At 46.8% G+C, this 24851-nt stretch overlaps 2 protein-coding genes across 3 annotated transcripts in view; both read left to right on the forward strand.

The window, feature by feature from the left end:
- The first annotated feature begins 2362 nt into the window (after positions 1-2362).
- MSMB (microseminoprotein, beta-) lies at positions 2363-17688 on the forward strand. The gene is made up of 5 exons (XM_012658399.1): positions 2363-2660; positions 3341-3516; positions 10806-10911; positions 12249-12354; positions 17559-17688. Exons 1-5 carry the CDS (start codon positions 2363-2365, stop codon positions 17686-17688), a joined length of 816 nt encoding a protein of 271 aa, XP_012513853.1.
- A 2407-nt stretch (positions 17689-20095) lies between these two features.
- NCOA4 (nuclear receptor coactivator 4) overlaps positions 20096-24851 on the forward strand; it is a 23616-nt gene continuing 18860 nt past the window's right edge. For both annotated transcript variants that reach the window (XM_012658400.1, XM_012658404.1), the window contains exon 1: positions 20096-20277. The gene's annotated coding sequence lies outside the window, so the exon portion shown is untranslated. The remainder of the gene's footprint in view (positions 20278-24851) is intronic.

The raw sequence follows: 24851 nt of genomic DNA on the forward strand, positions 1-24851 counted from the left end.
ATTGCATGTTGGGACAAGAAAGGGACCCAGAGGGAAAGGTGAAAGAACAGGGGAACGTGGAGGTCAATTTGTAGGGGTGGGTAGAGGCAGTCCTCGCCTCTACTCTCTCTGTGAGACAGGAAGTGAGATTATCTCCGAGTGTGGGGGAGGTACGGTTGGTGGTAGGTTTAAGAGGAGAGAGAATGGTTTGGAGAAGCTTTGGAGAAGGAGGGGAACGGGAGCGGACAGGGGACCAGTCATCAGCTCGGAGACTGGTGAGTGGGGACCCCACCGATCCCGGGAGGGGCACCTCTGCCGCGGCATCAGCCCAAGGGCTGCGTGACTCCGTGGAAGCTCAGCGGCTCTGTGGGGCAGGACTGGGGAAAGGGGCCATAGGGCGGACCCACAGGCGGGCATAGCGAGACTGCAGTCAAAGGTGGGTGCTGAGGAGCTCACACTACGGCCGACATCCGCTGGACCCCACTGTCCCTCAGTCAGGCGAGATAAGCCCTCCTACCACAGTAGCCAGAAGCTGCAACTTAGCGGACGTGAGGGCTGCCCGAGGCGCAGCAGGAAACTGTGCCGTGACCACTCTCAGCTGGCTGCATGGGCTCCATGGGAAATGATCGACAGCAGCAGTGTCCGTTAGGAGGACTTCATGTCAAGCCTGGCTTCCAAGGCCATCTTCGAACAGCCCATCAGGTTATGGCTGTGATGGAGGACAGCAAGTTCTCTCCCGTTGCCACCTGATCAGTCGAGTGTCAGCAGGACCAAGCTTCTGCTGACGGAACAGTATTTCCTCTTTCAAGCATGGCTCATCCCGAGAGATTAAAAATTAGACCTACAGCTGTCCACAAGCCACTCCTGAACATGCTTTGTTATAACTACAGCAAGGAAAGCCTGGCTTATGGGGCGTTTTATGTTCGCTCGTTCCCACCTGTTCCCACCCTAAGTCTTGGCGATGGCCGCGGCGATGCGCAGGCTGGTTCTGTTTCCGTACTTCAGACGACGGCCTGACGGTCACCCACTCTCACTCTTCCTCTTGCCTCTGCCTTGCTCCCGAGACTACGGCACTTCCCTCTGACAGTGTTTAGGGCTCCACAACTTACTAGCAAATATTGAATCGTAACATAGCCCTCAAGTTCAGTTTTTGTCTGTTGAAATCAAATTGTTCAATCCTTTTAGGACCTGTCCAGCTCTGAGATGCTATGATTACAACAGTGCCCATTTAACTGATATCATATGGCTTGTTACAATGAAACTTTTAAAGGCTCACTTGTAAAATCGAGTTGGCCTTTATAAAGGCCATAAAATCAATAGATACGCATAATGTTTTGTCTGTAGCATCTGTGTCCCACGGCAGGCAGGAACCTATGTTTGTTTGACTAAGAGACCAACCATTTATTAATTTGGCAAATATGAATCCCTGTGGGTTAAGTTATAGAAAGTTATATTTTTTGAAAATGAGATAAGCCCGGGTGGGAACTAAAAGGAAGGGCTTGCTGCGCAATCAGAACACGTCGAACAGGCGCGTAATGAGTATTTGTCAAACAGATGTATTAGAACTCCTGTGTGTGCCAATGTTTGCTTGGCCCATCTTTTCTCCAAGGCCCATCTGTGAAATGACAAGAAGACCAAAACTACAGGTAAGTGAGGTTTGGGGATCATCAAGAGAAAAGGCGCTTGCGCAGCAGATAGGATGGGGTGTCACAAGGAATCTCATACGATGTGAAGTTGAACTTGCCACTGAGATGGACGTAGCGAGTAAAAACCTCCGCGGAATGAGATCAACCACCGATAGAAGGCAGCTCCTTCCACGTTCCCTCTTCCCCAGAATCACCAGCTTCGGAACACATGATGGCAACAGTGTGTCTCCAGGGATGTGTGGCCTCGTGTTTGTGGCTTGTGGAACCGTAACCAGTGCAAAGGCAGACGGCACATCGCAGAGTCAGGACTGAGCAGGGCATTGCTAGCGCTTCCCAGCATAGAGAAGGCTTTGGCCATGAGACCCCAGGGAGATGGACGCAGCAAGCTGCTGTTGCTTGGTGGTACCAGCCATTATCAAAAATGATGATTATGGAGTTTAGAACATGTCACTCCAAAATAAGCCACTTTGGCATAAGGATTATTTTGAGCTAAAGACTTAAAAAAAATCATGTGCAAGTAGGGTGCTCTGATCCTCCCCTTTTTCTTCTTGAAAGTGGGAGATAAAACCCCCATATGCAAGATGTCCTTCCTGCACCAGAAGGAAAATAACATCGTCACCATCAAGAATGGGAAGTTGAAACCAAGAGAAATCTGTACAAACATTGTTAAGTTTATCTTTATCTTCCTAGTCATGTCTCCACCCAGTGAACTACCCGAGCCCTCCCCGGACCTGAGCATGCCGGCACCCCGACCTCGGGCTCCCGGCCCCCGAGCTGTGCTGTGCGAAACACATTTCCGTTGTTGTGAGGCGGCGCTTTGTGACAGCAGGTCGCTGATGGCGGCCAACGGGAAAGGAGACGCGGGAGAGAGGAGCGCTGGGCACCGGCAGATCTGGGTTCCGGTTCAGGCGCCGTCCTTCGGGAGCTGCGGGAGAGCGGGAGGTCCTGGGGTGCTCGTCTGTCGAGTGGGCGCTCGAGACACCACAGGGAACGACCCTCCTGTCGCCCCTTTTCCCTCTCCCACGCCTCGGGGAGGTAAAGGGACCCTGTGAGGTCGACGTCCACATCTCGGCTTCTTGGGAACGTGGTGCCACCCTGCGGGTTCACGGACCAGGACAAGCAGTGGCTTTGTCCATGCACCCGGCTTTTCCGTGCCAGCCTTCACGGCCTGCAACACCGAGCCCCACCAAGACACGACTCCCCGCGGAGACGCGGCTGCAGAGCCTGCCAGCCTCCCAGGACGCTTTCTTCTCTCTGTTCTTCTGTCTGTGTCAGAATATTTTCCCACCTGGGAACACCTGCATTAGAAGCAGACGTAATCCTATCCTGCACAGCTGCTCTGTGCCAGGCACTGTGCCAGTCACTGGGAGGGACATCGACAGGAACAAGTTACGGCCACTGTCTTGGTCACGGAGTTCTTAACTGTAAACAGTAGAACCTGCTGTAATAGTTTTGTGCGCAGGAATTCCGTAGAGAATGTCAAGCCTCTAATAAAGGCCAGAGACACAGGTTTGGTTGCTACAGGTTTGGGCGGATAACTCAAACTGCGCTGCCGCGTGGCCTCAGTAAGACCACAGCACACCCCGGACTCCAGAAACCCGTCCTAGAAACCAACATTCCTGGGAAGATTCTGCACGATGCCAGTTTCCACGCGTCCTTTGAAGGGGTTCTGCTCAGCGTGCTGGTGCAGCTGAGGTGACATCCCTGTGCCCCAGAGGCAAAGATGCAAGGGCAGCACGTCCTAGCTACTACCAACATGAGGTGGGACTCACGCTGCGGGAAGTTCTTTAAACGTGGTGTTTCAAAAGAAACCGAGAGGGCCACAATGCATCATGAATGTGCCCCCGACCTCCTGGAACTGAGAGTCAATGAACGCCTTAAACATGGGCAGGTGAAGGCAGAAGCGTGTGGGAGTGTGTGTGGTGTCCCTGGGGGGTGGGAAGGCAGCCGGTGCTACAGCCCTTCAAGGGAGTAGGAGAGAGACCCTAAACTGTGTTGGGGGTGGGGAGGTTGGTTTTAGGGGTGGCAGAGGATGGTACTAGAGAGGGTCACTGTGGCCAGCTCAAAAGAGCTTTGACGGCCGGGCACGGTGGCTCACGCCTGTAATCCTAGCACTCTGAGAGGCAGAGGCAGGTGGACCGTTTGAGCTGAGAGTTCAAGACCGGCCTGAGCAAGAGCGAGACCCTGTCTCTACTAAAAATACAAACAAATTAGCTGGACAACTAAAAATACATAGAAAAAATTAGCTGGGCACGGTGGCACGTGCCTGTAGTCCCAGCTACTCAGGAGTCTGAGGCAGGAGGATCGCTTGAGCCCAGGAGTTTGAGGCTGCTGTGAGCTAGGCTGATGCCACGGCACTCTAGCCTGGACAACAGAGTGAGACTCTGTCTCAAAAAAAAGAAAAAAAAAATAAGAGCTTTGAGGACCCCTTGGTTAAGAGCTTGAGCTCTCATCTGTGAGCAGAGGGGCATGCACAGCAGAATTTTGGACATTGTATCAAGTTGGCAGGGGGAACATTTTGGGATAAAATGGTATTATGGGCTGAATTTTGTCCCCCCCATAATTCACAGGTTGAAGGCCTAGCCTCCAGTACCCCCAGAATGTGATTGTATTGGAGACAAGGCCTTTAAAGAGATAATTAAGGTAAGAAGAGATAGGTAGGGTGGACGCTAACCCAACAGGACTAGTGTCTGTATAAGAAGAGAGGATCCGGACACACAGGGAGGGGTGTGCCATGTGAAGGGGCAGCAAGAGGGCGGCCATCCGTAAACCAAGAAGAGAGGCCTCAGAAGAAACCCAGCCTCCCCCAACATCTTGATCTTAGATTTCTAGTCTCCAAAACCCTGAGCAAATACGTTTCTTTTGCCTGAGCCATCTAGTTTGTGGTGTCCTGTCACGGCAGCCAGAGCAAACTGATATAAATGGTAAGTGCCTCCAACACACCAGGAGGTTTTGCTCCCTGTTGTCCCCCTAAGGCCATCTTGGCCACGAGGAGGGCAGGCAGGGTTGTTGAAGGAGATCATTGCTGAACAAAGAGAAGGAAGGCTTGCTTGAGGCGATGGGGAGTAAAGAGTGAAGATTCAAGATGAGCTTTAGAAAGATGACAAAGTTAGAGCCCACGTGGCTTGTTAGGGAAACCTGGGCTGCCAAGGTGCTACTCTCCCATGCTCTGGAGGGTGGCTGGCCCATTTCTGCTGTCTCATGCCAGACCCTAAGGGCAGTGCTGTCTGGGCCACAGCCCCAGGCCTGGAGGGCCTGCTGTGCTGATCCACCGGGCTGTTCTTATGCCTTCAGGAAACCCAGTTTCCCCACTTGGCTGTTGCGACTGGCATCCCGAGCCTCCATTTCTTTGTGTGTGAAATAAAATAAAAACATGTCACGTGCCTAGCAATCTACCCAGCTGGGGTAAAAGCTCTGTAAAGAGGAGTACTCTTCTGCTCGTCCAGATCAAGGGCAAATGCAGATCAGGGGTGGGGACAGGATAAATACATACTTGGGGTGGAGACCTGATTTACGAATAACCATAAATCATCTCAAACCATAGTTTCCTGTTGATAGTCAACCCTCTGTAAACATCCAACGTGTTCTTGGCGTGTTCTCTTTCCTAACGACGTTGGATGCGTGGCTGCCCTCTCCAGTATAAAAGTCTGTTGCGACTCCCTGGATGTACCTGCCTGGAAGGAGTCCTGCTCATCACAATGGTAGGTAACTGATTTCATACATAAAGACCAGAAAAGAAAAGAAGAATGTGTATTCCCTATTTTAGTATGCGGTGATGCGTGTTTCCGCTGGAGAGCACTTCGTGGTAAATATGACCCAGTTATGAATCTTGTGTGCATTACTTGCAATTCGATGTGTATAGTAAGAGTCTTGGAGCTTTGGAAAACCTTTATGAATTTAGCACTATTTCTGTTCTCTAGGATCTAAGTTGTTATTCCTTCCAGTAATTCTGGAATTCAGTTAAGTTTCATGTATGTCTCTAATTTGGGGGCCTTCTGTGTGAAATTTAAATACAATTTCAGAGCTATAATTACTGCGTCATTTCACAGGTGAGGAAACCGAGCCTGGGGAAGAGAAGACACTGCCCTGGGGTCTCCCTGCCAGCCTGTGGGGGCTGAGACGGGAACCCAGACCCCCTCCTCTCTAGGCCAGGGACTCCCAAACCCGGCTGTGCAGTGGAACCACCCAGGGATCTTTGAAAAACACTGACACCTGGCTCCCACCCAGACTCTCGGGTTTGATTGCTCTGCAGTGAGAATGGCACCAGGAGTTTTAAAAGCTGCCCGGATGATTTCAGTATTTAGCAAAGTTGGGGAACCATTTTCCGAGGCCCTTTTCACTGTATCATGTTGTATTGTGAAAGAATTTTGCTCCAGTATCTATAAAAACCCATGTAGGCTTCCTTTCTGTTTTTAATTCAAACTTGATCTTTCTTAAAATAGTCTTTGCTAGAGCCAATAACGGACTGAGCTGTGCTGCTCTCAGAGGTGAAGGGAGGAAGCAGCCAGGCAGGAGCAGCCAAGTCATGCTGGGGGGTCCTCAGAAGCGGGGCCGGGCCTCCTCTGGGCGGTCCTGAGACAGAGCTGGGAATGGCAGCGTAACGGCGGGCAGGGGCCTCCCGGTCTCCATTCAGACCCTCAGAGTGAACTCAGTAAGTGGCGGAGCTGGCAATACCCCCGCCCTGCTTAAGACCCTGAAGACCCCGACTCATTTATTTATTTATTTTTTTGAGATCGAATCTCTCTCTGTCGCGTCATCCTAGCTCACAACAACCTCAAACTCCTGGGCTCAAGCGTTCCTCCTGTCTCAGCCTCTCAAATAGCTGGGACTACAGGTGCACACCACCACGCCCGGCTAGTTTTTCTATTTTTAGTAGACACGGGATCTCGCTGTAGCTCAGGCTGTTCTGGAACTCCTGAGCTCAAGCGGTCCTCCCACCTTGGCCTCCCGTCGTGCTAGGATTACAGGCGTGAGCCACCGCGCCCGGCCTACCCCTGACTCTTGATCAGGGAGTAAGACCCTTCCAGGAGAAGCAACTTACTAAAGGAACACGATTTCCAGGGGCACTGCCAATCTGCTTCACCCAAAGCTGGCCACGAAGCCACACCACCTGGGAAACCTGCCATGCCTGCACACGGCAGGGCCTCATGGCTGCCGAGTGCAGGGAGGGAAGGCAGGCAGGGAGGGCGGCGGCAGAACCGTGCGGGAATGCGAAGGGACTTCCGAACCTCTTTACTCAGACCGGCAGCAGCATCACCTCGGAGCTTTGGTCTGAAGTCCAATGACCTACTGAAGCAGAATCTACATTTTATTTAACAAGATCTCCCAGGAATCCCTCTGCACGTTAAAGCAGCACTGGTGTGGATCGCTTTTCCTATGGGTCTCAGCTGGGAGACTGTGGGTAAACATGCCGAGCCACTGGCCCTGACTCTCTTCAATGAGCCTAAGACTGCGTGTTATTAGCTCCCTGGGTATCCACTGCCCACCCAAATGGGGGAACCCCTATTTTTACAGGGGAGGAAACAGAGAGCGAGCGAGGGACTAGGGCAGGAGGTAGAGGATGGGAGGGAGGGACATTGGCAGACTATTTCTGAGATAGTGTCAAGTGGGTAGTCTCAAAAATAAATAATTTGCTCCCCACTGTCACCATGTTTGGACTCCATCCCCAGTACGTTAAATCTAGTGTCTCTGCCCCAGAGTTGCGGGAGAGTTGGGAATTCTGCCCACTTCTCTAGCCCCAGGCTGCAGCCTCCGTCACCAGCACACTCCCCCATTTCCTGACTCAGTGAAAGGAGACCCCTAAGATTCCAGGGATCACTACAGTTCCCCAGGAACCCTCTTTCTGCATGAAGGGAACAGAAATTTTGTCAATTAGGCTGGATTTTTGGGGGGAAAAAATGTAGGTTTTCACAAAGATTTTGAGCTGAAGATTATGGAAAAGAAGAATGAAACAGAGCAAGTGCAACTCCAAGTCCCGGCGTGAGCTAAAAGTATCCAGGTGTTTTTGTTTTTAGTTAATTAATTATTTATTTTATTTTTCTTGCAGGTTGTCCTGCAATTTAAAAAGAAATTTATTTGGTCAGGTGTGGTTGCTCATGCCTGTAATCCCAGCACTTTGGGAGGCCAGGGTGGGAGGATCGCCTGAGCCCAGGAGTTTGAGACCAGCCTGGGCAATACAGTGAGACCCCATCTTTACAAAAAATTTAAAAATTAACAGGGTGTGGTGGTGCATGCCTGTAGTCCCAGCTAGTAGGGAGGCCAAGGTATCAGGATTGCTTGAGCTCAGGGTTTCGAGGCTGCAGCGAGCTACGGTGACTCCACTGCATCCAGCCTGGGTGACGGAGTGCTAAACAGGTCCTACTTCAGTACAGTGAGGTCCTGTCTCAAAAATAAATTCATTTATTTCTTTCTGATTATAAAACAAATACATTTCACTGTAAAAAAAAAGTTAGAAAATAAAAGGAAAAGCCCAAAGAAGAATGTCGTCATAATCCCACTGTCGCGGCCCGGATTGCAGAACAGGGGAGGGACACAGAAAGAAACACACAGATACACACAAGGACATACAAGACTGCAGTAGTCAATTCTACCAGTCGCTTTACTCTTATATTTTTCTCTGTCCGGCAGCTACTTCCTGGCACGTGACTACCTTGGGCGCCCTGAGGAAAACACATTTTCATTCCTTCCAGACGATTGCTTAAGGGAAGCAGACGTTTGCATCTTAACTTCTTGCATCTTAACTTCTTTATCTCATTACCGTATGCAGGACAATGAGACGCCTTGGCTTGTTTGCAAGACCCCAGGCGCTTGGTTATCTGTCATAAAGCTATCTGTCTTGAGGAATAGTTCTGTTTGGTCAACAGGCCTTGCCGGGCCTATTGACCTCTGGCGCCAAGGAGAGCACACCCAGTTTCGCTGACTCTGGGCTTAAGCCAATTTTGCCCAGGGACGGTCCCTACACCCACCACCCAAAAATGGTTAAAATTTGGTAAATAACTTTCAGGGTGTTTCTGAGCATCTTTTTCCACATCATAGGAATCGTGTCACACAAACAACTTTGTAACTTACTTCATTTCACAAATGATACATAGTGATCATTGGCCCCTTTCATTTCACCTTCTCCTTCTGGCTTCTCAGGTGGCTTTCCGAGTCGCCATGTTCTCAACCAGCTCTGTTCTCAGGCGTTTTGTTTCTTTCCATTTCTCCGCTGCAGTGATCATCCTTGTGGAGGAGTTTATCCGGGTCTGTGTGCCATTCTTAGGATCAAATCTTAGAGATGAAAAGGTGAAATCAGATGTTGTAAACGGTTTTAAGAATTTTGATAAATACTTTCAAATTGCTCACCATAACAAGCATTGTTCCAACATAAGTGATCCTTATGTATTTCACTTCCCGTATACGCCTCTATTTCCCTCCGGGTATTTTAAATTAAATCATTATTCTTGTATCCAATTATGGTTCTATTTTATCTATATATTTCCATTTCTTTTTTTGTTATAAAAAGATTATTATAGGTAGTAGTCACAGTAGTAATATTGGGATAATAATAATAAGCATAATTTTAATTTCAGACTGCCCATTATTGGATCAGTTAGGTTTGGCTAAGTCATGCTGGAGTAACAAATAACCGCCCAAATCTCAAAGGGATAAAGTAACCCAGATATATTTCCCGCTTATGCTTTATGTACATTGCGGGTTGGCGGAGGGACTCTGATCCGTTTAGTTATACAGGACTGGAGATGGCAGAGCAGTCAACATCTTGGGCTATATATTTACATTTCTTTTGTTATCAGTAACTTGAACTTTTTCATGTGTTTAATCATCATTTCTATTGAGTATGTATGTGTGAAATGCCACTTTATTTTCCTTTCATTTTTCTACTAAGATGTTTTTCTGTTGGTACCTAGAAACTCTTCATATAATGATATTGTTCTCCAAATTTGATATCTTTATAATTTCATTATGTTCTTAAAACTTTTACATACTCAAATGTATTTTTCTTTTTTGCTTGGAATAAGATAAATATTTACCTATATTTTCTGTGACAAAATTACAACGCATTTAGTTTAAAGATTATAATTGGCCTTTACTTGCAATTCTAGAATTGGCAACACCTCATTCCAGAAAATAGACTGAGTGTGCTAATGAGCTGAGCAGACGATTGGCTTTACAGACAGAAAAGGGTTGAAGAAAGCAGGCACAGAGAACAAAAGAAAATTGGTCTTATAAAGGTTAAAGCAGAGGGGATTTCCTTATCATGCTGGCTAAAACTGGCTTGTTTGGGGATATGGCTATTTTCTCTCGCTTTCCTGACTTCTGGGAAGATGACCTACCCAGTCTTGGCTGGAGGCAGGGGACTTGAGCATGAGTCACTCCAGCTTGGTGGCAGGGAAGCTGAGCATGAGTGGCCCCAGCTCGGTGGCAGGGAACTCAAGCACAAGTGACTTCATTTGGTTTCATCTGCTGGGCCTGGTGCAGGAGCTCGGTGTAAACCAGTGGCCGCCTGTAAATTTCATTTAACATCATCTTCCATTTAGAAAGGTTTCTGCAAATTACCACGTTCAGGTTTGTTTGTCTATTTAGCTCATCTCAAAAAGATGACAAGAGCAACTTGACACTTTTCCTCGTCCTACTGATTCCGGCTAGATTAATTGGTTTGTTCATGCAGCCACCAAAGATGCTTTTATTATCTAGAAAATGAAGCCCTTAGCCTCACAGTCTGTGTTTATAACCCGCCCCTAACCTGTCTTTCCTGTCATGTCTCCAACTACCCTAGTTAGCTTCATCACGCTTCCAACTCTATTTTTCTTGCTTCTGTATCTTTTTCAATGTTTTATTCTCTTCATGAAACTCTCTTCCACTCCCTCACTTCTGTCCTTTAAATTCTATATATTCTGCAAAGCAGCTAAAATCACCTTATCTGCAAAGGTTTCCTGAGCTTCCTCTGTAATGAAATAGCACAGTATCATTATTGCTCCGTGACTTTTGACTTTAGCTCTTTCTAGAGTTTATGTTAGTGACTTGTGCAGGTCTCGTTCCCTTGCTAGGTTGCCTGAGGGTAGAAGCTCCACCTATGTGACCGCTGGCCAGAGCCCAGCAGGGATCCTTGCGCGCAACACTCGGTCAAAGATTACCCTGACTTCATTCATTCTCCATGCTGGACCCTTCTTTCCATTGCAGAACGCTCTCCTGGGCAGCCTCCTGGTCTTTGCCACCTTCGTGACTTTGTGCAATGCTCAGTGCCGTGTCATACCGTCTGAGGGAGCTGTAGGTGCTTCGCCCAGTGGTAAGTCCTGGTTTTTCAATGTTTACTATGTTGTCGCAGCCTGGTAGATGTAACCTGTTGGCAGATGAAAGCCTTTGAATCCATGTGAGAAAGAGGGCTAGTAAATTGAGGTAGTTCAGTCTGCCTTTTATGTAGGCCAGCCGTTCTCAACTCCAGCTGAGTGAGGACGCCTGGAGAGCTTTTGGAACTTACCGATGCTCAGGCCCCGTCTGAGACCAAGTGAATCAGCCTCTGGGGTCAGAGCTGCACATTCACAAGCTCCTTGGTTGACTCCTGCGCAGACAGGGTGGAGAATGATTGCTTATTCCAAAGCAGCGCGTCTAAAACTTTAATACGCAGGCCAGTCCCCTGGGAATCGTGTTTAGATGCAGGTTTAAACCAGCAGCGTCGGCATACCTGGAGGCAGGTGTGAGTCTGCCCCAGGTGTGCTGATGCTGCTGGTCCTCCAAGCATACTCAGACCACCAAGGATTTAAAGCAGAAGTTCTCACCCTTTGTGGAACATTTGAATCACCTGGGGAGCTTTCTAAGAATATGGTGGCCTGGCCCCACACCCAGAGATCCTGACTTCATCATTCTGGGGTGGGACCCAGACACAGACGTTTTTTAAGTACCGAAGATGTGGAGAACCACTGAGGCAAAGCAAAGGAAAATGGAGAAGTGACAATTCTATAATCTAGAGATAATCCAGCGGGGAAAAATTTAGCCCTGGGCACCTCTAGGCTCATAATAACTACCGGATTAAAAAGGAGGGCCCTATTTTTTTTCCTGAAATGTCTGTTGTAAAATAAAATCTGGAAGGATGTAAGTTTACCGTAAGAAAACATTATCGGTGGCACGAACTGGACAGTACCGGAACTTAGCCGTGGGTGAACTCAGAAGCGCCTTCTTAGAGTCTGTGGCGGCAGCTTTTCGCTCTGGCCCTGGGTGGCTCGGTGGCGAAGGAATAGTTACTCGAAACACGTAGTGTTTGCAGAGAAGAGACCAAAGCTTGAAGGAGAAAATGGCTCCTCAGCTAACTTCCTCCCCGTATTTATTTCCAAGGACACGTGCAAAGGGCCAGGGCCGTTTGCTAATTTCTTTAACAACTTCCATGCAGGTCAGCTGTCTTCAGGAGACCTTTGCACTCAGCAAACAGGTGGCTTCGCGCAGGCGTTTTCGCCTGACCCTCATTCACCTGCTCACGTTCTTTCCATCCACCCTCCTTTCTCCTAGGCCCAGCCCCACGAGACACTGCAAACCTGATGAGCTTCTCCCTCTGCGGGGGGTGCTGACAGCGGGGGGCTGTGCTGACACGGCTTGTTCCCACCGCGTGGCTCATGCTGTGTGTTGTTCTAGAATGCAGGGATAGCGATGGGGCCACACACCCGCTGAAGGCAGAGTGGAACACTGGCGACTGTGAGAAGTGCTCTTGCGAAGAGAACGGAATTCACTGTTGCAGCATGTAAGTCTCAGCCAGTGGCGGCCAACAGGGGCGTAGCTGCTCTCTGAGGAACAGCTACTCCCTCTTTTAAACTCCCATCCTGCAGCGGGTTTAGTTTATTTTTAATAGACTTTATTTCTTAGAGCAGTTGTAGATTCACAGCAAAACTGAGCAAAGATAAAGGGATTTCCCATAAACACCTGCCCAACACAGGCCCAGCCCCCATTGTCAACCTCCCCAACGGAGCAGTGCGCTAGTTACAGTGGGTCAACCCGCGCCGACAACCACTGTCACCCGGAGTGCATAGTTTATGTTAGGGTTCACTCTTGGTGTTGTGGTGATGGGGGTCAGTTTTCAGTCCTATTTCTTTCCTTTTTTATTGTGGTAAATATACGTAACATAAAATTTGTCACGTTAACCGTTTTTGAGTGTTCACTTTAGGTGGCACGTGGTGAACATTGTTGTACAACCATCACCGCCATCCATCTCTAGAACTTTTTCATCTCGCAAAACTGAAGCTCTGTACCCATTAAATAATCATTTCCTCTCCCTCTCTGCTCCCTGTCCCTGGCAACTACCATTCTATTTTCTTTTCTTTTCTTTTTTTTTTTTTTTTTTTTAGAGATAGGGTCTTGCTGTGTCACTCAGGCTGGAGTGCAGTGGTGTGATGATCACAGCTCACTGTTACCCCGAACTCCTGGGCTCAAATGATCCTCTGGCCTCGGCCTCCCAAAACCATTCTACTTTGTGTCTCTGTGAATTTGATGAGATGACTCTAGATCTCTCATATAAGTGGAATCATTTAGTGTTTGTTCTTTTGTGACTGGCTTATTTCACTTAGCATAATGTCCTCAAGGTTCATCCGTGTGGTAGCGTGTGCCAGAATTTCCTTGCACCATATGGATAGACCACATTTTGCTTCTCCATTCATTTGCTGATGAACACGTGGGTTGCTTTCACCTCAGTCTTATTTCTTTTAAGTTGGTTCCGAAACTTGATAAGTACCTTTATTCTTAAATACCTATAGCCATCCATATGGGCTCCTGAAGACAGGAAGGTGTATCCAGTGGTCTGATGCTATTCTAGAGGTTGGCCTGGTCATCACTTCAGCCTTGGCCTTGGAGATTTGCAAGAACTGGGCTGGCTTTGAGCCCAGGCAGAGGGAATAGATGTGGCGTGTAAGGGATTATCTGTAGTGTGCCTTGTACTGTAAATCTTATCTTGCTTCACTGCTCAGTTTAGCTCAAATCAGCCCAAAGGTTGTGCAGATGTTTTCTGCTGGGTTGCTCTGGACACCAGAGGTCTAGTACTTTGGTGGATAGAACATGGAGCACCTGCAGAGTGGTCCTAATTTAACTGTTTCTTCCACAGCTATATCTGTGTACCAGCCACCCCACCCCCAGGGCCCCAAATCCATCTGACTTCTTCACGTCAGCCTTGGCCTGTAGTGTTTGGCAAGAACAGGAGTGGCTTTGATGACAGGAGCATTTCTGTGATGTAGCATTTCCCAAACTTGTCTGGTCCAAACTCGTCCAGGAAACTTGATGGAATAGATTCCTGGGCTCCTCCCTAGAACCTACCCATCCGAATCTGCGAGAGCCAAGGGCTCTGAATTGTAACAAGCGCCCCAGAGAGCCTATGACAACACCAGTGAGTAGAGGGCACCAGTGAGTAGAGGAGGGAGCTCTTGACTTAAATGAAAACACCCGAGTCCTGCTGAAGTTTAAGTGTCTGGAAAGTTCAACCACACTCTTTGAGCAGGCCCATGCTAAGTGCTTAATGAAATAAGAGGCATACAGGACTGGGAGATTGGCTGGCTGTCCGGCAGGCTCCGGGGTATTGCGCTGGCCAGGGCATGGGCTATTACAGCTGCATCTTGATTTTGTGGCTCTAGAAATTTGACATTGTCTTTGTTATCAAGTGTCAATGTCACTCTGGAGTGTGATTGTATCCCAGCCAGGTTGAGAGCTGGTGAAGCTTTCCTCCCTCGCATGGGAGCGTGCCTCCGTGGTGGCCAACACAGCGTGTCACCCGGGCTAGGCATCTTCACCCTGTCGGTGCAGCAGTCATCACAGCTGCATCCACGTGACCGTGGACCCAGGGTAGAAAAGAGAGCAAGGGCTGCTCCTTGCAGTGACGTGGAAGAGCCTCAATACTGGAGTCAGAGTAACTTGAGTCCGAATATCCATTCCCTTGTAGACTAGCTGTGTGACCCTCAGTAAGTTTCCGAATCTCTCTGAGGCTCTGTTTCCTTGTTGAGTAATAGGGATAATCAGGTGGCTATGAGAATTAAATGAAATTCTGCATATAAATTCACCAACCCGACATATACATGATGCCTTCTTTGTGCCAGTTCTGTGTCCCTGGAGCCTGGGCAGTCCCTGTCACCTGATCGGGGCTCAAGGTGTCCTCTCCCTCTTCCCTTCCATGTTGCCTATCCTATTTGGCACGCTGCTCCCCATGGGGAATGAACCAACTCCTTCTTTCCTGGAACTGCCTCATCTCCTACCGAGTTTGTTTTTCCCATGAATTTTTTTTTCTTTTGCCGTAGCAAAGTAGAGATTTTGATTAAACTTTCTCTGGGAGAATTTTCTGGACCCAGTGCATCCTCTCTGGGACATTGCCCAAATCTCAAGGTGCTCACTGGCAGTGAGGAGGCTCTTGGCTCCTGGGCAGCGGCATGGGGACATCCTGGCCTCTGCACGGCCCAACCTGAAGCTGGCTCCCTGACTGGGGCCAGGGGCCAAGATCACCCAGCTACTGGCTCCAGGCGCCTGGATGCCTCAGGTTTGTAGTTTCCCATCTTGATCTCTTTTAACTGCTCCGCCTACAGAGCTCAGTCTGGTTTGAATTGAAATTAGCACCTGGCAATACGCCTTTTGCGATAGCAACTTGTGATTGTACACAGACTGCGAGTTACACAATTTCATTTCCTACCAAAAACTTCTAAAAGAATCGATATCTCTTCAATAACAATCACTTTATTTTTGAACATTTTTTATTGCGGTAACGTGTATGTTACATAAAATTTGCCAATTTAATCATTTTAAAGTGTACAATTCAGTGGCATTAAGTAAATTCACAATATTGTGCAACCATCACCACTGTTCCCAAAACTTTTTAATGACCCTAAACTGAAACTCTCTATCCATTAAGCAATAACTTTCATTCTCCCTCCCTTCAGTCCCTGGTAACTTCTAATCTACTTTCTGTCTCTGTGCATTTGCCTATTCTAAATATTTCATATAAATAGAATCACACAATGTTTGTCTTTCTGTGTCTGGCTTTATTTCACTCAGCGTGTTTTCAAGGTTCATCGATGTTGCAGCATGTATCACTACTTCATTCCTTTTTAATGCCGGGATTATAATATTCCATGATACAGCTATACCACATTTTGCTTATCCATTCATATGTTGATGGACACTGGGGTTGCTTCCATCTTTTGGCTATAGTGAATAATGCTGCTATGAACATTGGCACACAAGTATGTTTAAGTCCCTGCTTTCGATTCCTTTGGGGTGTACACCTAGGAGTAGAATTGCTGGGTCATATAGTAACTTTTTGTTAACCTTTTGAGGAACTGTCAAGCTGTTTTCTACAGCAGTTGCACCATTTTACATTTCCACCAGCAAATTACCATTTTTAAACATTAAAAGTTTTAAATTACATTTTCCCCAATTTTCTAAGTAAAACATATTAATTACAGAACTATTGGAAAGTATAGGAAAAAAGAAAAAACTTTCTTATAATCCCAACTGCCAAAACATAATAACGGTTAACATTTTATCATAATTTCTTTCTGTCTCTTTTCTACACCTTTCTTTTTTTTTACATAGTAAATATCAAACTTTATGTTGCAATTTTGTAGTCTAATTTTTCCACTTAATATTCCAGCATTAGGACTACCTCATCTCATTAAAACTCTTTGAAATATTTTTCTATACTGCAACTTAACCACTCCTTGGTCTCAAAAAGATTTAAAGCAAAGTTGTAGTGTTGAAGGCACAATTCAGTGTTTATTTCTGTTCGTAGGACCACGATCCTGAGAGTTTGCCCTGTAACTGGTCTCCTCTGTTCAGTGTCAAGCGCCCTGGTCTCGCTGGCCATGAACAGGACTTCTTGTTGTTCTCTCCCCTTGTACCACCAAGGGCTGCAAATTCGGGTGTCCTGGGAGCCAAGTAGTTAGCATAGAAGAATGACACTGGGTGAGGATGGCTTTGGGGAAAGGACTGACATATATATCCTCTTTAGTTAAAATAAAAGTCAAGGGCTACTTTTGGAAGGAAACATAGTCACAAAGGGCTTTGGGAATGGCTGCTTCTGTGTGTGCTTTGGGCAGGGCCAATTTAAATCTGGGGCCTGGCCGGGCACGGTGACTCACACCTGTAATCCTAGCACTCTGGAAGGCCGAGGTGGGTAGATAGCTTGCACCTAGGCATTGGAGATCAACCTGAGCAAGAGCAAGACCCCGTCTCTACTAAAAATAGAAATATTAGCCAGACATGGTAGTGCGTGCCCGTAGTCCCAGCTACTCGGGAGGCTGAGGCAGGAGAATGCGTCGAGCCCAGGAGTTTGAGATTGCAGTGAGCTGATACCACTGCATTCTAGCCAGGGCAGTAGAGCAAGACTCTGTCCCCCAAATAAATAAATAAATAAATAAATCTGGAGCCTATGAATGGACCTCAAGGGGACAATGAACCCTAAAATTGTTGGCACCACTGAATATGTAGGTGGATTTTCCTGGGGAGGTCGTCCCCAGTTTTTATTAGCTTCTCCCTGGGCTACGTGACCCCTGGCCTGGAATGAGCCTTTGCTCTTGTTAGTTGAGATGGCTCCTCTTCCTACAGGCCTTCACGCCAGGCCTGGGGCAACTATTCCTTCCCTCATTCTAGCAACAATACTGCTGGCCATTTCCTGAATAGGGAGGATGAGAAGAGCCAGGCTGGAACAAGTTGCCCAGCCACAAAGTAGCTCAGACCTGCCCCTGGGTCTGCCAGAACTTACTGCTATCCTTCTCTGTGTGCAGGATGGAATGTAGGCCCAATGTTAGGGGTGGTCTGTATGACTGTATGGTATAGACAGCACTTTGGGGCTTCTAGCCAAGGGGTGCCCTTAAGTTGGTGAGAGGCATCTTAGCCAGATGGAATGTGCGCTACTTCCTGCACAAAGCTAGCCTGGGCAAGGAGTTGCTTCTAACAAGCCTGATCTTGTCTCAATGACAGTGTTTTAAAACCTGCGAAATATGATGAAAGCAAGTGCGAGAAAATCTTCCACCAGGAGACCTGCAGCTTTACCGTGGTGGAGAAGGAGAACCCAGCAAAGACCTGTGTTGTCAATGGATGGACAATGTAATGTGCTTCTAGTGGGCCCAGGGCTCCCAGACCCAGCCTCATTCTCCCCTGGCTTCTAATAGTCTATAATCGTGTAGCCCTACTTATCAATAAAAAAATTTTTGAGCAAACACTTGAATATGTGTATATTTTTAATTTATAAATTATGTATGCATTGATTTAAGGTACATTGTAAAGCATACAAATGTTTAGAGAGGGAGACAAAAAATAAATATGAATAAAAGTTATACTATTTTTCTGGCCGGGCGTGGTGGCTCACGCCTGTAATCCTAGCACTCTGGGAGGCTGAGGTGGGCAGATTGTTTGAGCTCAGGAGTTCGAAACCAGCCTGAGCAAGAGCGAGACCCCGTCTCTACTAAAAATAGAAAGAAATTATCTGGACAACTAAAAATATATAGAAAAAATTAGCCGGGCATGGTGGCGCATGCCTGTAGTCCCAGCTACTCGGGAGGCTGAGGCAGGAGGATCGCTTGAGCCCAAGAGTTTGAGGTTGCTGTGAGCTAGGATGACGCCACGGCACTCACTCTAGCCAGGGCAACAGAGTGAGACTCTTTCTCAAAAAAAAAACAAATAAAAGTTATACTATTTTTCCTACACTCTAATAGGTCCGCCTACTCGGGGGACCACTGCCACTTCTGCCTTTTTTGATATATCTGTGCTCTGTTGCCTATGTCCTGCTGTCTGGTGAACAATGAAAAAAGTAAGTGTGCCTTCAAGATGAAATGAGATCCCTTCTTTTCTTTGAGGTGTTCATGTTTACCCTTTTCTCCTCTTCTTCAGAGGTGTCCTCTATGCCGTGTTCCTTACATTCCTCTGTGTTTGCCTGAGGTCAGAGCAAGTTAGAGCAGAACAGCCTGAAGAAGGACCCCTGAGGCCACATGCAGCCCGACAGGGAATAAAAGCCCAGGTCTTCGCCTTGTTGGGGAATGGCCGGGTGCAAGGCCTCAGTATCAGTTATCTACTGCTGCACACGGACCACCCAACAGTTAGTGACTTTGAACAATGACAACATCCGTCCTCTTTTCACAGTGTCTGTGTTAGAGGACATTTGTTCAATCCGCAGTATATACTGAGTACCTGGGCTAGGCAGTGCTCTGGGCCTGGAGATACAGCAGTGAACCAGAGAGATTAAATACCTGATGTCCCAGGGCTTGGAGTCAGCCGTGTATACGTGACAGCTCACAAACAAGCAAACAGTCATCTGTTGGACAGTCAGTGGGCAACCAATGAAGAGCTCCATTTTCCCCTGTGCCCTAACCCTATCCGTTCAAACATGCTATGTGGGCCAGTTGAGCAATGTAGGCAGGTCCCTTAGTTTTTGTGGTCACATCAGATGATAAAAAAGTGCTTTGGTCACTTTCAGTTACAAAAAGTCTCATTCCAGGGTCTACATCTGCATTGAAGAGGGAATGGGGGACAGAAGAGTTAAGGGCACGGTGCAGTCTTGGCTCCTCCCGCCGAGGTGGTGTCCAAGGCTGCCTTTCTCATGGGGCTTTTGTGGGCCCCGCTCCCCACTACAGCTCCCCTCACACGCACAAGCTGCAGCTGTTCTCTTAGCTCCTGTGTCTCCTGTTGTTTTCTGCTGAGGTCGCCTCGCCCCTTGTAGGAGTCACTCTTGGGTGGAATCCATAAAACCCTGCTCTGATCATTTCCTTTGCTGGGAAATGTGGAGAAACAGTTGGCACCGAGTATGGGGGACTTCTGTCAAACCGAGGCAGAAAGAGTCCCCTTTTAACATCTGGTCACAAACAAAAAATTCCAACATGGCTAATGCCATACTGGGAAGAATGTGAAGGGAGGTACGATGTGGTGGAACAAGGTGTGGAACATTATGGGTGCAAAGGAGCCTATTCTTTGGAGTCCGATGATGTGGGTTAGAATCTGGATTCTCACATTCATTTATTTATTCAACTTTTTAAAAAAAATTCTGGTAAAATTTACATAACATAATGTACCATTTTAACCATTTTGTAAGTGTACAGTTCTGTGGCATGAAGTACATTCATTGCCGTACATTCTATTACTACCATCCAACTCCAGAACTTTCCATCATCCTAAACTGAAACTCTCCACCTATTAAACAATAAACCCCACTCCCCCGTCCCCCACCCCTGGAATCCACCATTCTTTCTGTCTCTGTGAATTTTACTACTCTGGGTACTGCATGTAAGTGGAAGCATACAACCAATATATGGTCTTTTGTGTCTTCTAACATTTATTTTTGCATCTGAACGTACCAGCTGAATAATATCTAACTTGTGAGGACATTTGATGTGAGAGAATCACTTAGGATAGTCCTCGGCACAGAATTTGCCTTCAAAAAATGTTTGCTTCATCGTTTAATTTCATTTATTCACGAAGGCTGGAAAGGACACTGACGGGCAGGGAGTGTGTGCCCTCTGGAGGGCAGTCAAGGGCTTTGGGCCGGCTCGAGCAGAGATCTCGCGAGACTGTCAGACTTGTGGCGAGAGGCGTGGGAGGAAGGCGGTGTTCTCGCGAGAACTCTGCCCTTGTGCCCTAGGATTGTGCTGGGCCCTGTCTCTGTGCTCCCAAGGTCCTCTCGGATCGCCAGGAGAGGCGCTCGGAACTGGTAAGGACGCGAGTGACGGCCAGGGTGGGCGCACCACCTCCCGCTCTCACGCCGCAGCCCGGGCGGAAGCGCGACGATCGCTGGCCCGCTGGGCCCGGGCTGTCCTCCCCTTCCCGACCCTCAATATGCCGGGCCCAGGCCTGTTCTCTCCTCCCGGTTCCTCCACACGCCGGCCCCGGGGCGACCTCTTCCTGCCTCCCGGCGGGCTCGGGCCTGTGCTTTCCTCCTCCTCGGCTCCATCACGCCCGGCCCCGGGGCCACCTGCTCCTGCCTGCCCGCCTTCCCAGCTCCAGGTGTGACAGCTCCGAGTTTCCCATCGCTCTCGCCTCTTGCCTGGGCCCCTGTGGTGAGGCGGGGCCTGTTTTTCGTAACAGGCCTAGACCATATCCCTTTCTAGCCTGTCAGGCGGAAATGCAGAGAAGATAATGTCTTTTTTGGCCCTATATGTGCCGGACACATGCCGTCTCATTTAATTCTCCCGACGATCCCGTACCCAGATTATCTCCGTTTTACAGATGAGAAGAGCGAGGCTCGCTCGTTCATCGACTCATTCCACCAACAATAATTTATTCGGTGCCCGTATGTTCAGGGAGTTGAGGGGATAGGAATTGAAAGAACGGACACCTTATTCTCATGAAACTAAATTCTTGTAGTGAGAAAACAGTAAACATACAGACTTAGCTGCCATGGGATATTACGCAGGAATGATGTGATCAAGAATGACAGAAATACAATGACAGACGTCAGAGTGCTGGAGTTTGATCCCCAGGGCAGAGCTTTTTTTTTTTTTTTTTTTTTTAACCAGGCGTTTTTGTATTGCTTTCTAATCAGAGTCAGGTTCAACATAGTAACTGCCTTTTGGATAGACTTAGCTTTCCACCACTCACTTGGCAATTTGGAAATACGGTTGTAGGGACTCTTGAGTTACTTATTGGGGTAAGGATGGGACAGGTAGTCATAAGTGGCTCATTGCTGCACTGGGATCCTAGTGTGACATTTCTGAACTTTAAAGTATTCATACATCAGACCCTTTGAGGAAGACGTACCCTGATGATGCAGTGGAGGGAGATTCATTTACTGCCTTGGCACAGGGAATGTAGTGGGTTTGCTCTTTCGAAGATTTGCTAGCTTGCAGATTTTTTCAGATAAGCAAACGAGATAATATATGTAAAGTCCAGCACAGTGACATTCCTTACATTTTATCCTTTCTCCAATGGTGCCTTTGTCCTTGGGTCTCTAGGGAAAAATCCTATGTGTTCAAAGTTTTATGATAGTTTATATCTAAATAAGTCTCTACAATTAATTATATTACCACCTTTGGGCAAAGAAGTATTGCAAAAGTGGAAAAACAAGTTGAACTATATAAGGAAACGAAGATGTGCTTGTTTAAGGGATAAAAGATATTTTAGAATTACACAGTATTCCCCACCCCCATTTTCTGTGCCAGAAACCCAAGAACCTGCGTAGAGGTTTCATGAAACTCCACAGGAAACCCTGACACATATCCCTGCCAATTTGAGAGCCTCTTAGTTAGTATTTTGTAATATTTTCCCTCATATAGTACATTTTAGCGTACTGAAAGGCATTCAGAGCCAGTCATTGCTGCTGCTGTGGACTTTTAGTTTCTTATTCTAGAGAATTAATATTTTCTGCTGCTTAGTTGTTGGTGAATCAATGACACGAATTCTCTAGAGGGCAAGTTCACCATGGTATCCTCAGGGACTATCACAGTACGTGTCAGTTTAGGTACTCAATAAATATTTGTTGGATGAATACATAAAACCTTAATACTTCAATAATCTTTTCAACATACAAGGTGTGGCTAGGGACTTCGGACTCAGATCTGGGGTTAAATCTTGGCTCTTCTACTTGGAAGTTTGTGACTGTAGGTAGTATAACTTTGTTAACCTGGGTTTTTGGTTGTTGTTGTTGAGACAGAGTCTCGCTCTGTTGCCCAGGCTAGAGCGCAGTGTCATCATCATAGCTCACTGCAGCTTCAAACTCCTGTTCTCAAGCAGTCCTCCCACCTCGGCTTCCCAAAGTGCTAGCATTACAGGCATGAGCCACCTCGCCCAGCCTGTTTTTTTCTTTTTTTTTAAATGGCGATGGTAATACCTACGTTAAAGGTTTCTGACTAAAAAAGATAATGTGTAAAAAAAAAATCTTGGCACATGGTAGAATAGATGTAAATATTTTCTGAATTCATTTATTCAACAAATAATTATTGAACACCTACTGTACAACAGTGAACAAAAAGACAAAGTTCCTGCCCATGTGGAACTTACCTTCTAGTATGTCTTCTGAGGGTAGTCAGAAAATAAAGGGTTTCTACATGTCAGACTGTGGTCAGTACTATGCAGAATAGTAAAGCATATTTAAGGGGAAGCAGAGGGAAGACTTCTTAAAATATAGGATGGTGAGGAGTGGCCTCACTGAGGAGATAACCTTTGAGCAGACACCTGGAGGAAGTGAAGTCATGGGCATGAGACTATCTGGAGAAAAGTGCAAGGGCCCTGAGGCAGAAGCATCCGTGGGGCGCTGGAGGAGCAGCCAGGAGAAACGTAGGGAGGAGGGGACGAGAGGGGACAAAGGGCCGCAGTCATGAGGTTTCTGCAGGAATCCTGGCGAGAGATGATGGTTACATATGAAATTGATGAACTACATAATAGAATGTCTTTCTCTGTTATCATATCCCATTCTCTCACTAAAAGTAATAAAAATAGTGAATATCTATATGCCTCTTACCATGTGTCAGGCACCATTCTAAGTGCTTTACATATAGTAATCATTGGTTCTTGCCAAAAAAGTATACCCAGTCTCAGAGAATGAAGACTTGTCACTACTCAGGATATACAATGGAATTGCTGCTGGCTTGGAGAGCACTTTCTGAAGCATTACTGAAATCAGTGAATTCAGTGCCTCTGTTCACATGCTGGTTAGGTTGCAACAGGCAAGCCTAAATAAAGTAATAATGGAGCAACCAATATGTATGTATTGGGTTCAGTTTTATGAGAGAACTATAGATGCCTATCAAATATTTATTATTCATCTTTGCTACTTTATAGCTTTTTTAAAATTTGTGTCCAGGGGTTTCATTTTGGCTTTGTTGTCATTATAGGCATGTCTGGATACATTGCTTCAACACAGAACGCACTTGAACAGTGTGGAGGCCTAGGCTGGAGTGGGGGCCGAGTTGATCACGTTTGTTCTGGCCAGTAGGGTTAATACTATCTCTCTGTCCGAGGAGCTGCTATATCATCTTTCTCAGCTTGTCTTCTTTGGTTGTTAAATCATAATATTGCAGTCATGACCCATAAGCTTATGGTCCAGCCTGCAATACCTCAAACCCACACATGTCATATACACTCTTCGAATTAGAAAGACTCACTGGCAAGTGAATAAAATAACTATTTTGAGGGTGCGCCTTTTACTTAACTTCTGATACTAATGATTCATTCCATACTCTCAGCCATTCTTATTCCAAGTTGTCATCCCTGATTTTGCTTGGCTTGATTATGCCATGGATTCAAGACTTTCCTCTTTGGTGCTAGGAGTGTGTTTGGGGACACTTTTGTGGCTTAGTATTTCTCTTATCCAGCATTACCTGAGTACTCTATAAATATTGGCAATTCGGTTCAGTGAAGGAGTGACTAGCTGGCCAAAATAGGTTAAAAGGTTGTGTTTGTTTGCCAGTTTGGTTACAGGGAAGAAGCTAAGTCTTTTCATACTTAGACAATTACAGCTTTTCAAAACAACATAATCTCAGGTATATTTTGAGCTTTTTTTTTTTGAGGCAGTGTCTCACTCTGTCACCTGGGCTGGAGTATAGTAGTGTCATCATAGCTCACTGCAACCTCAAACTCCTGGGCTCAAGCAGTCCTCCTGCTTCAACTTCCCAAGTAGCTGGGACTACAGGTGCGCACTATCACGCCCCATTAATTTTTCTATTTTTTGTAGAGCTGAGGTCTTGCTGTGTTGCTCAGGCTGGTCTCAAACTCCTGGCCTCAAACGATCCTCCTGTCTCCCAAAGTGCTGGGATTATAGGCATTACCCACCCCTCCGGGCCTATTTTGATATTTATTTTGGCAATATTGGTGCCTCAGGCTTTAGAGCAGGGAAAATATTTTATCACTTGTTTGCTTCCATGGGGAAAATCACAAGATGTTTACCATGTAAAATCAGGGATGAAATGGCATTATTACTATGATGGTAGATAAGTAACATGTTTTCCCATCCCTTGACTATATTATGGCAGGAAGTTTCAAGTTTAAGATAGAGCAGGGCCCCAGTTCTGAAAGCCTACCAAACTTCTGTTGATTTCAGTTGGAATTTTTTTTTGCACTGCAAAGTCTGAGGAAAAAAATCCAGAGTCAGCTATAAATATAGTAAATGTCTCCCCTTTAATTCACAAACTTGCTGCTGTTTGTGAATCCCTGAAGCTGAGCTTTGTGGTTCTGGCAGCAGGAAAGACACTATCTCAGCACCTGTCCTGGATTCATAATTTCGGTGGTTACACCCTTGCCAGTTTTGTCTTGTTTAAAAAAGAAAAGCAAAAGTATAGTTGTGGCTAGAAA

This window comes from Propithecus coquereli, unplaced genomic scaffold, assembly GCF_000956105.1.
Source record: "Propithecus coquereli isolate 6110/MARCELLA unplaced genomic scaffold, Pcoq_1.0 Scaffold585, whole genome shotgun sequence".
NCBI classification, from domain to species: Eukaryota; Metazoa; Chordata; class Mammalia; order Primates; family Indriidae; genus Propithecus; species Propithecus coquereli.

Coding starts and splice junctions, on each gene's coding strand:
- MSMB (XM_012658399.1), top strand. CDS start 2,363: ATGCCGGCACCCCGACCTCGGGCTCCCGGCCCCCGAGCTGTGCTGTGC. Junction 3,517..10,805: donor AACGCCTTAAACATGGGCAG/GTGAAGGCAGAA, acceptor TTTCCATTGCAG/AACGCTCTCCTGGGCAGCCT. Junction 10,912..12,248: donor TGTAGGTGCTTCGCCCAGTG/GTAAGTCCTGGT, acceptor GTGTTGTTCTAG/AATGCAGGGATAGCGATGGG.